Source organism: Rattus norvegicus, chromosome 3 (assembly GCF_021556685.1).
Source record: "Rattus norvegicus strain SHRSP/BbbUtx chromosome 3, alternate assembly SHRSP_T2T, whole genome shotgun sequence".
NCBI lineage: Eukaryota > Metazoa > Chordata > Mammalia > Rodentia > Muridae > Rattus > Rattus norvegicus.
The window spans coordinates 79,303,749-79,316,585 of record NC_141536.1 but is presented as its reverse complement, the minus strand read 5'-3'; the positions used below and the strand labels follow the sequence as shown (position 1 = coordinate 79,316,585).

At 42.7% G+C, this 12,837-nt stretch overlaps 1 protein-coding gene across 1 annotated transcript in view; it reads left to right on the top strand.

Annotated features, from left to right (window-relative positions):
• Positions 1-11,680, top strand: part of Hsd17b12 (hydroxysteroid (17-beta) dehydrogenase 12) — a 124,093-nt gene extending 112,413 nt beyond the window's left edge. The window contains 3 exon segments of the mRNA NM_032066.2: positions 1,178-1,243; positions 10,282-10,431; positions 10,703-11,680. Coding sequence (NP_114455.2) covers positions 1,178-1,243; positions 10,282-10,431; positions 10,703-10,807 — 321 coding nt within the window. The 3' untranslated portion in view covers positions 10,808-11,680.
• Positions 11,681-12,837: the final 1,157 nt, after the last annotated feature.

Sequence of the window (12,837 nt, the reverse complement as noted above, 5' to 3'; positions counted from 1 at the left end):
AGAGACCTCGCCTAAGCCAGTCCACCCAGTGGGTTAGAGTCTGATACTAATGAGCCTAAGGTTGGAATGTTGGTAACATGAACATGACCTTCACATATCAAGGAAGTGCATCCTAGCAGTACCACAGACATTCTCACAGACAAGAATAGACCAATGGAGAGTGAATGTTCTGCCACCTTACTTAGAGTTCCCGGACACTGTCATGTCTAGAGTGGGATGGGGATTTCCCAGAACTCCATGTCATCATACAACTCTGTTATTCACATCCTCACGTTACAGCTAGGATAGTCACTCAGACTGCACCTTCTCCTGTCTGTGGGCCGCTCACTCCACTTTCAGTTACTTCACTGAGGCATGAAAATATTTTTGAAGAATGACCATTTTAGTTGCTGAAGTTAAGCAAGCCTTTACGGGGAAATAAGTAAATCATAATATGTAATAGGAACGTGTAGTGTGTCAGAGAAGGAAAAGTGCAAAGCACACCTTTTCATAGAGAAAACTCAGTCATTGCCATCTTCTGAGACCTGCACAGCCCCACAGCCCCGATCTACCTGTTTTCTTGGTGGCTGAAACATACCAAGAAGATGTTTAGTCAACGTCTTGTGTTAGAAATCCAGTATCTGGAAATCTCCATGGAGGTCACCTCTTGCCAGTGCAGACCTTCATTGGGTTGTCACTGAACTTGGCCTTTCAAGCCTGATACTGAGTCTGCATTGGAAAAGCGGCCACATGGTTTCCAGGCGGGTTTACAATTGCATTATCAGATGGGCTCTCACCCTCACTTCTCAGACCGAGCTCACAGGACCCAGCAGCAAAACAGAACTGAACCGAATTCACTCTCCGGTTTCTCTTGGAGTAGCAAATAGAAAGTGGAATTAAATCCTTTGTTACATAATGAAAAAAAATTTTTTTCTCTTTGGAAAATAATTTGGAGGCTGCTTTTCTCATTAAGTCAAAAATTAGCAAATGTTATTTTTGGTAAGATAATATCATTTGTAGCAGAAAAGCTTCCTGAGGTTTTAAAGTGTTTTTATCTCTTCTGCATTTGAAGTGAAAGGAATGACTAGAAACAGCGGTGTTAAATGGTTAATTTATTATTTTGTTGTCTCCATGGCTACACTCCAGGCAGACTGATGTAATAGATGTGTTTTCTCTCTCACCCCCACCTCCCTCCCAGGCCTTTGTAGATTTCTTCTCTCAGTGCCTCCATGAGGAGTATAAGAGCAAGGGCATCTTTGTGCAGGTAAGTGGAGTTTGTTTCAGTTAAGTATCCCTGGTTTTGTGTGGTTTCCACAGCAACAGTTGCTGTCTTGGCAACGAAAGAAAATCACATTCCTCAGTAAGCGATTGTGACGTGAGCACTCCCTTAGAGACATGGTTTCTTTTCCCTCATGCTCTTAGGTCTAGATTTTTAAAAATTAGCCCCTCAAATTTTTAACTAGGATACCTGAACTAGAACCAAATGTAAACAGTTGAAGCCTCATTATTGTAAATGCTCACCGTTTATTTTGAGACAATCTGACTCTTTAAAATTGTGGTAGAAAATACATAACCCAGAACTTAGGCTGTCGACATCTTCATGCAGCTCAGGGCTGTGACTGTGCTCACTGATGAACGGTCACTGCCGCCATTCTTCACCTCCCCAAACAGAAACTGAACGCCGTTAAATGCTCACTTTGCTTTTGCTCTCCCCCAGCCCCTGGCAACGACCATTCTATTTTTCGTCTCACCACAGTCACCTGTTCTTAGCCCACCCTGTGAATAGAAGAATCATTCAATGTTTGGTCTTCTGTGATCAGAGCTCTTAGCGTATGTGGGGATTAGGGTTAAAACAGGTAACTCATTTCCCCAGGTTGATCCAGGACTCAAATCCAGATCTGTTTGCTATTAGAGCACTTGTCCTACCCATAGGCTACTAAGGCCATTGTACTCAGGAAATAATGAAGCCAGAAAGTGTGAGGCTGCTGTGATCACTCTAGTTTATATGTGTAGATAATCAAGATGGCACTAAGAATTATCTAGATGTATTTTCTACGTCTTTTTATTTTCAGTAGTATTAGAGCCAAGTCTCCCATCATAAGGAAGGGTACAGAAATGATCCCTCATCTTTAGGGTCCATGAAGAAAAGCCTGCTTCTCCCATGCCCTTTCCTGAGCTTACTTCCTAGGAGTGTTTACTGACCACTTACTTGGTACCGTTTAATTTTTCAGTTCCCTGTGTTTGGAAAGACAGGGTTTTGTAGAGTCTTGTAGTTTATGTCTATGATGATACCATTTGTAATGCTGGTAACTGGAATCCCCCTTAGATTGGATTTTGATAACAAGGAAGCCAGCTAACACTGGCAGAAGGTAAGGTTCCTGTGCCACTCAGTGTTACCTTTCCCCGGGAATCTGTTATTTCAGTCATTTTTAGGCTCCAGCGAGGCTCAGCAGGAACTCTAAGGTCCACTGGACGGTACCCTGGAGGCAGTGGCCAGCATTGCCCTGTTAACACAGAAAGCAGAGATACTATCCCTTCTCACCTTTTCATAGCCTGTTTTCCACAAGAGTAGTTTTCTTGGAGTCTCTACCTGATATTAACCTGATATGACTAGAAACTACCTCCAAGAACATTAGTAATTACCTTCTGAAAATTTTTATTTTGATAAGCTTATATTGTTTCCATTAGTAAATTTTAAGTTATTTAATTTCATCCATCATTGTCTTTCTTACTAAGATTCACTTGAGGTCTTCACTTAGAATGAATTACTAAGAAAAAGATGATTATGAAGAAAAATGTGGCTGTCCTACTGTGAAAATAAATCCCAGGGTACTGAGTAGAGCAGAGAGTCCATGTTGAGCTGAAACTGACCTGCTTTTCTCTGGGTGGTGTTTGTCTTCCAGATTAAGGACTGGGGGGATCGAGTGGCCTGCTCCACCTTCCATTCCATCCCATGTTTCTTGGGTCAGATCAGTGCTGCTGGCTTCTCTTACTGGCCTCAGGTGGCTCTACCTGAGTATTGAATTCAGACCCCACAAGGCGTCAGTGTTCTTGCCTACTCATTATGTTGAGGCTAGAGAGGACCTCGTATGTCCTCTGCATGCTCTGCCCTTTGATATGCCTGTGGCTCTCATTTTCACAATACCTCAAAGGTATTTCCTTAGAGCTCTGCCTGATAGTAACATGGTAAGACTAGAAATCACCCCAAACCCCCTCCTCAGGGCTGTTCCACATGCCTCCAAGCTCCTTTTTGTCCCTGAGCCCTGGAAGTCAGTCCATCTTCAAGGCTTGGGTTCCAGTTCATTTCCCTTAGTCCGTGTCTCAGGCCTCAGACACTGGATTACCATTTTTCTTCTTCTTCCCTGAGCTGCACATGCCTCTGTCTGCTGCTGCCGCTGGGCCTGCTCACCAAGTGGCTTTTTGTTTGTTTGTTTTGTTGTGTGTGTTACATTATAGACCAGGCTGGCCTTGAACTCACAAAGCACCTGCCTCTGCCACCTGCCTGCTGGGTAAAAGCCATATACCACCACTCCCAGGTTGCAGTGTGTTCCTGAACAAAGCTGTTTACTACCTCAGTGTTGCTAATGTTCTCTCTTTTTAACAATTTATTGAAGACTTATGAGGAGCAGCAAAAGAAACTTATTCTTCAAAGAATACATCCTTCAAAGAATAAAACTCAGGTGAAATCTAAGTGAGGAGAATGGTCCCTAGTCTACCCTGTGTTCACTAGCAGTCAGTAAATGCTGAGTAAGTGAGGAATAGCCGGGGCCACTTCAGCTCCCACAGTCCTCTTGGTTCCCTTCCTAAGTCCTTTTTTATTTAGAGATAATTTTAACTATTAAAGCATAGTTTTAATAGTTTAATATAAACTATTAAAAAAATAAGTTGAGCCAGGCAGTGGTGGCACCGGCTTTAACTCTAGCACTTGGGAGGCAGAGGCAGGTTGATCTCTGAGTTCAAAGCTAGCCTGGTCTACAAAGCAAGTTTCAGGACAGTGAAGGCTACATAGAGAAACCTCGTCTCAAAAAGCAAAAAAAGAAACAAAGCAGAACAGAAAGGTTGTCGGCCTAGAGACGGTAAAGAGGAGGAGCAGTCTCATCGATCGGCCCAGCCTTCCTCCTGGTGGTTATTACCTCCTGGTGGTTATTACTCACTCTAGAGCCATTAGATAGCTTTAGAGAGGAAGCTGCACATGTTCTTCCATTTCCGCAGATTCCTTAGTGCACATCTGAAAAGTAAGGCTGTTCTTAGATGACTGTGACAGTGCCAACAACGTGAGGTTGAATGCTGGTGTAATGTTTTTGAAGAGATCATCTGTGCTCACTGTTTCACCTGTTCTTGTATTTATTTATTCATTTTTTTATTTTTTACTCTTTTTTTTTTTTTAACTTTTTTTGACACAAGGTCTCACTATGTAGCCCAGGCTGGTCTTGAACTCAGTCCTCGTTCCTTTGCCTCTGGAGTGCTGAGATTTCCAGCATGCAGCACCACACCCACTTCTGTAACACTCTTTACAGTTTCCTTTGGTTTTCTGGTGCTGGGGATTGACTGTACAAGCTCTAGGCAAATACTAGACACGTGCTCTGCCTCTGAGCCCTGTCCCCAGCCAGTGCTTTGGTAGGATTGGGTATTCCATCTCCTGTTTCTTGTGTTTCTTTCCATCTGGACTCTGTTGCTTTTTCATGCCACTGATGTTTTGGAAGAGCACAGCCCTCATTTAGGGATTATCTGACACATACTTGTAGTTAGATTCCGGTTATGCTTTTCTGTCCACAACAGGAGGGATGTACTGCTCTGTCCTCCTTAAGTGTCACATGGGAAGGCACCAGTAAGCCGTCAGTGGTAAGCCAACTTCTTAAAACATACAACCATCCTACTTCCGTAGACAGTTTACCTTAAATTTAGTACCCTATACTCTTTACACACTTGCCATATGATGAGATAGTGCGTCTGGATTTTAGCCATTTCAACGCATAGAGACTTCAGTACTCTCTTGGTCAGTCTAGTTTTATCCAAACCTCATTGCTGTGTGCTTAGAGATAGTGAGGAACACTGAACTCAGCGTCAACAGACCAATATGAATTCTGCTGTCACCCCTCAATGGTTATCTGACCTGTGCAAAATCGATCCTTAATTTCTGACTCCTGAAGGCAAATGGGATGAATAATGTGACATATATAAAGACATTAGAAACTGGGGAGTGATGGCGAGTATAGAAAAGAGACGAGAAACAGAAGTGCATGCATTTATGGAGCACCTACAGTATACCCCATGTTCATTCACTATTACTTCATTGAGTTTGATATTAACCTGACCCCATGTCACAGACTGGAGAATAAAAATTAACAGTTGTATGACTTGCCTAAAGTCAGTGAGTGACTGCCGTTTGTCAGAAGTGGGACAACAGAAATAAGACTCAAGATCCCTGCCTCAAGGCACACAAGACAAAGTAGACAGATACTTAAACACACTACCAATCAGTGGACCCTAAACCAGAGGCCTGTGTATTATGTTTCACATTTCTTCCATTAGGAAGTACGTAGAGTGTAGTTTTTGGATGATACTTGGGATTATGGTAGCAAGAAAGGCAGACAGTGAACAAAAAAATCAGGAGTACAGTGACCCCTATAGCGACAGTGCTGTACATCTCAGCAGGTGGAGAAAGTACAGGGAATTTACTGATCCAGACTTATACAACTCCAGGGCTGAGGGTCTGCAGTGCATCAGATCACTAAGGGCTGAAGATGTCTGAAGATGTCTCCACTCTGGCTATATCTCATAACGTCACTGCTCCCACTTGTTAATCTCAGGTGCCATTGTATCTTACTCTGGACCATCTCTCTGACCTCCTGTGCTAAAGAATCAGCCTGTCATGTGACTCAGCTAGCATCACCGGGAAGAAGGAACCTTAGCTGAGAAAATGCCCCCACCAGATTGGCTTATAGGGCAGTTTTTGATTGATGGGCTCGGGGAGGGATGGCACCTCACAGTGGGTGGTTCCCTATCCTGACTTCCTGACTGTAAGCTGAAATAATCCCTTTCCTCTCCAAGTTACTTAAGGTCACAATGTTTATCATGGCAATCGTATCACTAACTAGAATACCCCACTACTGCTATCCTTGCTGATAGGATAGTGTCTGCTCACTGTAGCCACAGTTGATACAGCAAAATCCAGTCATTTCACCTCCCTGCCTAAAATTCCACCCTTGCTGTTCCTCGGCTGTGCAATCTCTGGGCTAGCTTCTGTCCCTTCTGGCAGCACATTGCTTATATATGACCGTTTCTAAGACTAATTACAGAAATAGTCGCTAACATCAATGCTCTGTGCCCACATCCCTCTGTGAAATCAGGGTCTGGTTTTGTTTGTTTGTTTGTTTGGGATTTTTGTTTGTTTGTTTCTTCACGTGATTGTATCCCATGTACCTAAACATCTTCTAGGAAGCACTCAAATACATTTATAGATTGGGGGTTGTGTAGTTTCAGTTTTCCTCTTTTTTCTCCTCTGTAAATACTAACATACACATTCTATACATTTGAAGGCAGGTTCTTTGTAAGATCAATAGTCACTCAATGAATTCTTGTAACCACTGAGTTCATCAAGCAAAACTATAATGTGTGTGTTTAGTTAGCTATGTGCTCTGGAGGACTTCAGATCCTAAGGTTCAATAAATGAAGACACAGATTTTAAAACAGTGAGGTTTCCCTAAACTCACAGAGCCACAGCCTTTGTCTTAAGAATGTGCATAGGCTAGAGAGAGAGAGAGCAGTGGGTGTGAAAGAAAGCTGGGCATGTGCCTCTAACCCCAGCTCTGGAGAAAGAAGCGAAGACAGGCAGGTTCCTGAAGCCCGTTGGCCAGCTTCAGTCTCAACAAGTCCCCAAAATATAATTTCTTTTATGTCCTAAAAAATAAAGGTGGAGAGTGATCAAAGAAAGACTCCTGAAAACACACCCATTTAACAGGTACCTCTCTCTTTCTCTCTCTCTCTCTCTCTCTCTCTCTCTCTCTCTCTCTCTCTCTCTCTCTCTCACACACACACACACACACACACACACACACACACACACACACACACACACACCCCTTGGAAAAGAAAGAAAACAAAGCAAACAACCATGTGCTCATGTTGTCAGCCTCATGCTGAAAATGCCCTGGAGTTGGCTTTGCCTTGCTCTTCGCTCTGCTGGACCAGAAGATGGAGAAGTGGGGAGGGACAAGTGAATCTAGAGAAGGGCACATTAACAAGATTAGATGCCACAGCTAGAACCTTGTTCAAAAGAACACAGCCTGCTACCCCTTGATCCACATTTCCCCAAGCATTATCATGGAAAGGTCTGATCATTTTTAGGTTGAAGAGGATATTAGTTCATAGCTGACTGCCATGTGAAGTTCTATGATTCTGAGTTTGATTCTCACGTCTGCCATGTGTCTTCGGGCACCTTCTTCCCTCCCTGCCATGGCACCCAGTTGTAGTGCCTTTTCTGCCCTGAATCAAGACTCCACAGCACATGCTCTGTGAAGACCATAGTCTAAGCCGTCTACACCAGTGGAAAAGGGGAGGAAAACATACCAAATTCTGATCTCCGGGGCTGTTTATTTAATAACTGAGCACAGACATAGCAGCATCAGCTTTTGCCTTGTGGCCTAACTGATTATTTCCAGTTTGAGATTCTAAATTTGGAAATCAGGATACTTGCCCACAGCTGTGGCTGTCAGGGTCAGGTTGTTTCTGAGGGGGCAAAAATTATAATGGTGACTTATTGGTGTAAGTGATTTTTAAGTTTTACTGCTTTGAAAACTTTCTGTAGAAGTATAGATATTTCTGACTTGTTTCCTATAATCCTTTCCTGCATAGGCAGAGGATGGAATTATTGTTTCTTTGGCATTACTTTGATGGCTTTTGACATAAAAGATTAATTTACTTTTTCCATAAACTTCACTTACTCCTCTTAATACCGTCCACAGCTAGATCAGTAGGTTTGCTTACTTGAGGCAGATGATCTTGCTTAAGTTTTAGAATATTTAAAATGCTGGCTCAGGGAAAAGGCCCTTAGTGCTGCTTCGTGCTCTGCTTCTGAACTGCTATTCTGCCCTGCCCTGCTGTGTACCTCATGCTGTTCTCAGCACCCAGATGGAGGTGGTACACTTGTCTTCTTGAGCTGGTGCTCGAGAACTTGCCTAGTGCTTGGACCTGTTTTCTTTCGGACTGTACGGAACTCCCTGCAGTCCCTGAAAGTGCCTCGCTCCTCACTGCTCTCCTCTGCTCCTGTGGCTTACACCCAAAGCCGTCTCTGAACCCATCATACTTCAGTAGATCACTGTTGGACACCTTGATTTTATATCCAGGAAGGATGGACACAATCTTCCAGCTTAGGATTCCCATTTCTTAGTTGGGAAAATATAACTTGACTAGGAATTCCCAGATATGCATGTCTTTCCCAACCCCCAATAGCTGGAGGCTCCTTCAGAATCCCACCAGAAGCTAGCTGAACCCTAAAGCCATGCATTATCTTGTGGTGCCACCATGTGGCTCAGGCAGGCAGTGCAAATGAATTTCGCAATATCAAAATAGTCCAATTTATGCTGTTTATGTTTTCTGAAAGAGCAGAAAGATGGATGAAAGAGAAGTGCAAAGCATTCTGCACAAGTGAAAGGCATGGTTACAGACTGGCTTATCTCTGGAGCTCAAGACTTCCCAGCATCCCTGTACACTGAGTTTTCTGGAAAGGCCTTCTCAGTCTTACATATAACCAAGAATCATACAGAAAAAAAAAAAGAAAAAAAGAGGAAGCTGTCAGGTGCACGTCATTCCCTGCCATTGGCGCTTACACATGGCTTTGTCCTGCTCTGGTCTTTAGGTAGTGAACAACAACGTAACAATTGGACCCCACAGTTCAGTCTGAGATTTCCTCAATCTGCCTTCATAGTGATGGAATAAAATGGACTAAAGACTTGACAAAACATTTTCTCATTAAAAAGTGATGGATACTAATAATCCCAATAAATATATCCTCAGAAGTCAAGTTACAGAGTCAAAGTCGCCCCGGCTGCTGCTGTGCTCTAGTGACTAGTGACTTGGTGTGGGCTTGCCTCCTGTAAGGTGAGGAAGATGGAGGATGGCCCCAGGTAGAGTCTGAATAGATGGGTTGAAGGCTCAGCTCCCACAGTAAGGGAGGTGAACTATATTCTTTGACTTATAATTGGGAGTGAGAAGAATGCAAAATTATGTATGAAAAAAATACACATATAAATAAATCCCCAAAGAGATGTGGGGCTGTTCCTTTCGGTCTCAGCAGAAAAGAAATCCAAAGTGTGGCGAGACCTCAGCTTTGTTTGTAGTGTAAACATTTTTTTTATTTCAACCACATATTGAACTATTCCTTTTCTTAAATAGCAGTGTCAGTGGATCTCACCCCTTCTTTTCACACTTGTGAGAGTAACAAGTGTTTGGTGAGCTTCTGTACACCTGAAGTCTTTTGTGTCACAGAGTGAAACTCTCTCACCATGACTCTCAGAACTCATCATAGTGCTGGATCTTTGTGTGTTCTGTATTGTGTCACACCCAGGACATAGGGTGCATGTGCAGTAGGGAACCTCACATTTGTGAAGTGCCTGGGAAAGCTCATATTTAGATTTACCACTCCACATCTGTCCTGTCAAGTGACTTCTCGTCACCCAAGCTGTTTTCTTATTATCTCTTCCCAAAACAGAAGGTGGCTAAAAAGATGTGGTCCCATCTTAGCATTAGCAGTTGATAAAACTTCAGGAGCAGGACGTTAAAACACTAGGGAGGAGAAGTGGTGACCGAAGGCCAGGAGAGTGGAATGTCACCTGTGAAGGAATAAAGCTCATGAAACAAGCATAATTCATCAGGCATGGTGCAGCAAAGTCGTCCCCATAGGACACCCGAAACCACATGCTGCTTGACTGCACAGCAGGGGGCCCCTTGACCAGGCTAGGAAGGCCATCCTGAGCCTCAGCTCCTCTAGCTTCTGCCCATTCCTTTCCTTTTAAAGATTCAGAAATGCTTGCTTGTGTTTCATATTTCCAAGCCTCCCATTCTGTTTTACCCGTAGGTCATCGCTGTATTGCAGTTCATGATTTTGCTATTACATGTTCTGTGAAGTTAGCCTTAGAGAGCAGCACGTCTCTCCCACTTCTAATGATATAAACTCCAGATATCATGAGGATGCGTCTACTGTCACTACAGTCAGGCAGCCATCACACTCAGTTCTGAGTTGGTAGCCTTCCTAATCAATGGCATGTTTTGTTTTCTCCTTTCATATGGGGCTGTTCTTTCCAGAGTGTCCTGCCATTCTTTGTAGCTACAAAACTGGCAAAAATACGGAAGCCGACTTTGGATAAGCCCTCTGCAGAGACATTTGTGAAGTCTGCAATTAAAACAGTAGGTCTGCAGACCCGAACCACTGGATATGTGATCCACGCCATCATGGTATGTACATTTCTAAATCTTAGCCATGTTTTCCAGCTTGGGCTTTTCTTTCTATGATTTCTTAGAATCAAGACATAATTCTTTGCCAGACAAGGTGGTGCCCATCTTTAATCCTTAAAGAGACATTTATATTTTACTTCAAACTGAGTACCTAACTTTTTAAATCTCTGAAAATAATAATATAGAGAAATGGAAGGTGGCAGATAGGCTTCACTTAAGTTTATCTTGGTCTGGGGCTATGCTGATATATCTCCCCCATTTCTTTCCCTAGGGCTCAATAAACTCAATCTTGCCCCGTTGGATTTATTTTAAAACGATCATGGGTTTCAACAAGTCTTTGCGGAATCGCTATCTGAAGAAAACCAAGAAGAACTAAGTACTGCTGGGTCATCGAGCTCCTTGGCCAGACGCTTGACCTGTGCTTGCATACTGGGCCCCTGCCTGTCCCCAGAGTCTCTACTGTCATCTCAGTAATTACTAACATGGCATAGCTGGCGGAAAGCAAATTCCTTTTAGAGGTTCCTAACATATATTCTGGATACAACCAGGAGTAATTTGAAGTTTAATATAAATGTTCTTGGCAAATGTATGTAGACCACTTTGACAGAAAGGAACAGATCCCAGAATGACAGACGTAGACCCATCCGGCCCAGAATGCCAATGATTACCTAATATTTGGTCTGGAACCTACTATAAAGTGTAATAGCTAGCTACTTTTTTATTTTTAACATTAAAGGGAATGGGGCTTAGTTGATTTTTTTTTTATGGGCAGATACAATGCAGTTTACATTGATTTCTGTAAGGTTTTCTAAAGGTATGTTCCAGCTTATGTGTTTCTATGGAACTGGTCTTCTTAAAAGTAGCTAAGAAAGACATAAAGAGAATTGAAACACGGAGTTCTTTCTAACACAGAAGTCCACAAAATGTTATTCTTGGAACACACATTATGTCTGCTCTGTTCCATGTATGTAAATACTGAATGCTATATAGTGTGACTGAAATGTAAAGGTAAGTGGGCCAAAGTGTACATCAAGACCAGCAACATCCTGTGGTACTGTGGGATCCAGAAGAGCAGCCTGCCTGGATATCCAGTGTTGGTCATGTCTGTACTGCACCCATACTATTTGCCTAGGATGACAGACTCCTTCTGTGGTAGTGAGGGGTCATGGAAACATGTTCTTTTTAAGTTGGTGTCTCATTTGAATTCATATATCCACTTTTAATAAAAGATGATGTAACCGTGTTGTTGGATGGCCATTATGTGTATAGGGTTCAACCAGTCCTAATTTGAACAACCATCAAATCTACTTAACATTTTAATTGATTGAAGTATTTAAATATTTCAAACTACTAGTTTCACAAGCTAGTAAGGCAATTCTCCCTACCCCCAAACACACACATACACACACACAAAATGCTATCTGCTCCTAAAATCACTATGTAAAACTATTCTATCAGTCCCCAATTAAGAGCACATAATCTCAGATTATAGGATAGCCATTTAGCTTTCTGAAAAGCACCGTTTGCCCCTTTCCCATCATGTTGCTATAGAACTGGTAGCCTGGTGCTCTGCTGGGTGCTTCCACTCTGGCTGGTCTGATGGTTTGGTTGAGAGGTAGCTGGGAAGAGGGAAGGATTGGTCTGTGAGCATACTACACTACAGGGTACAAAACCTGTTTCCTGTAGCAGTAAGGAAGTAGCTGCGATCCTGGCTGGGAGGCCCTCAGCAGCTTCAAAGCTTCTCTGTTTTGGCTCTCTGCTGCAACATGCCACACGCTCTCTTGTGTTTAACACTCAGTGAAGCTGATGACAAGAGAACATACGTTTCAAGCGAGTGCCTTGAAAGAAAAGTTTTACTAAAACTGTGTGCTCAAAGTCATTTAACAGTGAAGCATATTTTGTAGAGCCACAAAGTTCGGCTTTGTGTTGTCAGCTTCATATTCTCTATGTTCTTACGCACTAGTTCTCATGTATCCTATACCAGCCTCAGACTCACTTTGTAGCTGAGGGTGGCCTTAGTCTTAGAGTCCTCCCGCCTCTACCTCACAAGTGCTGGTGTTAAAGATACGGATACCTGCTAGTTTTCCTGAGTTAATTTGTGTATACCTATGTTTTTGATGTTACTGAAGACTGAAACTCGATGCCTCACCACTGACCTGTGTCCCTAACATTATTTGTTTGATGTCAGCCTGAGCTAGAGAGCAAGACTTTTTTTGTTTTGAGAATTTCACATATGTGTACAATGAACTATGATCATATCCACCCCCTATTGCCACTTTCCAACTCTCCCTGTATTCTCTTGACACATCTCACTTTTATTTTTGCTAGCTCTCTCAGAAGAAGGGGCACACTTTAATATTGCTATTACTAAGACAATTTTTTATTTTTTTTCCTTATTTTACATGT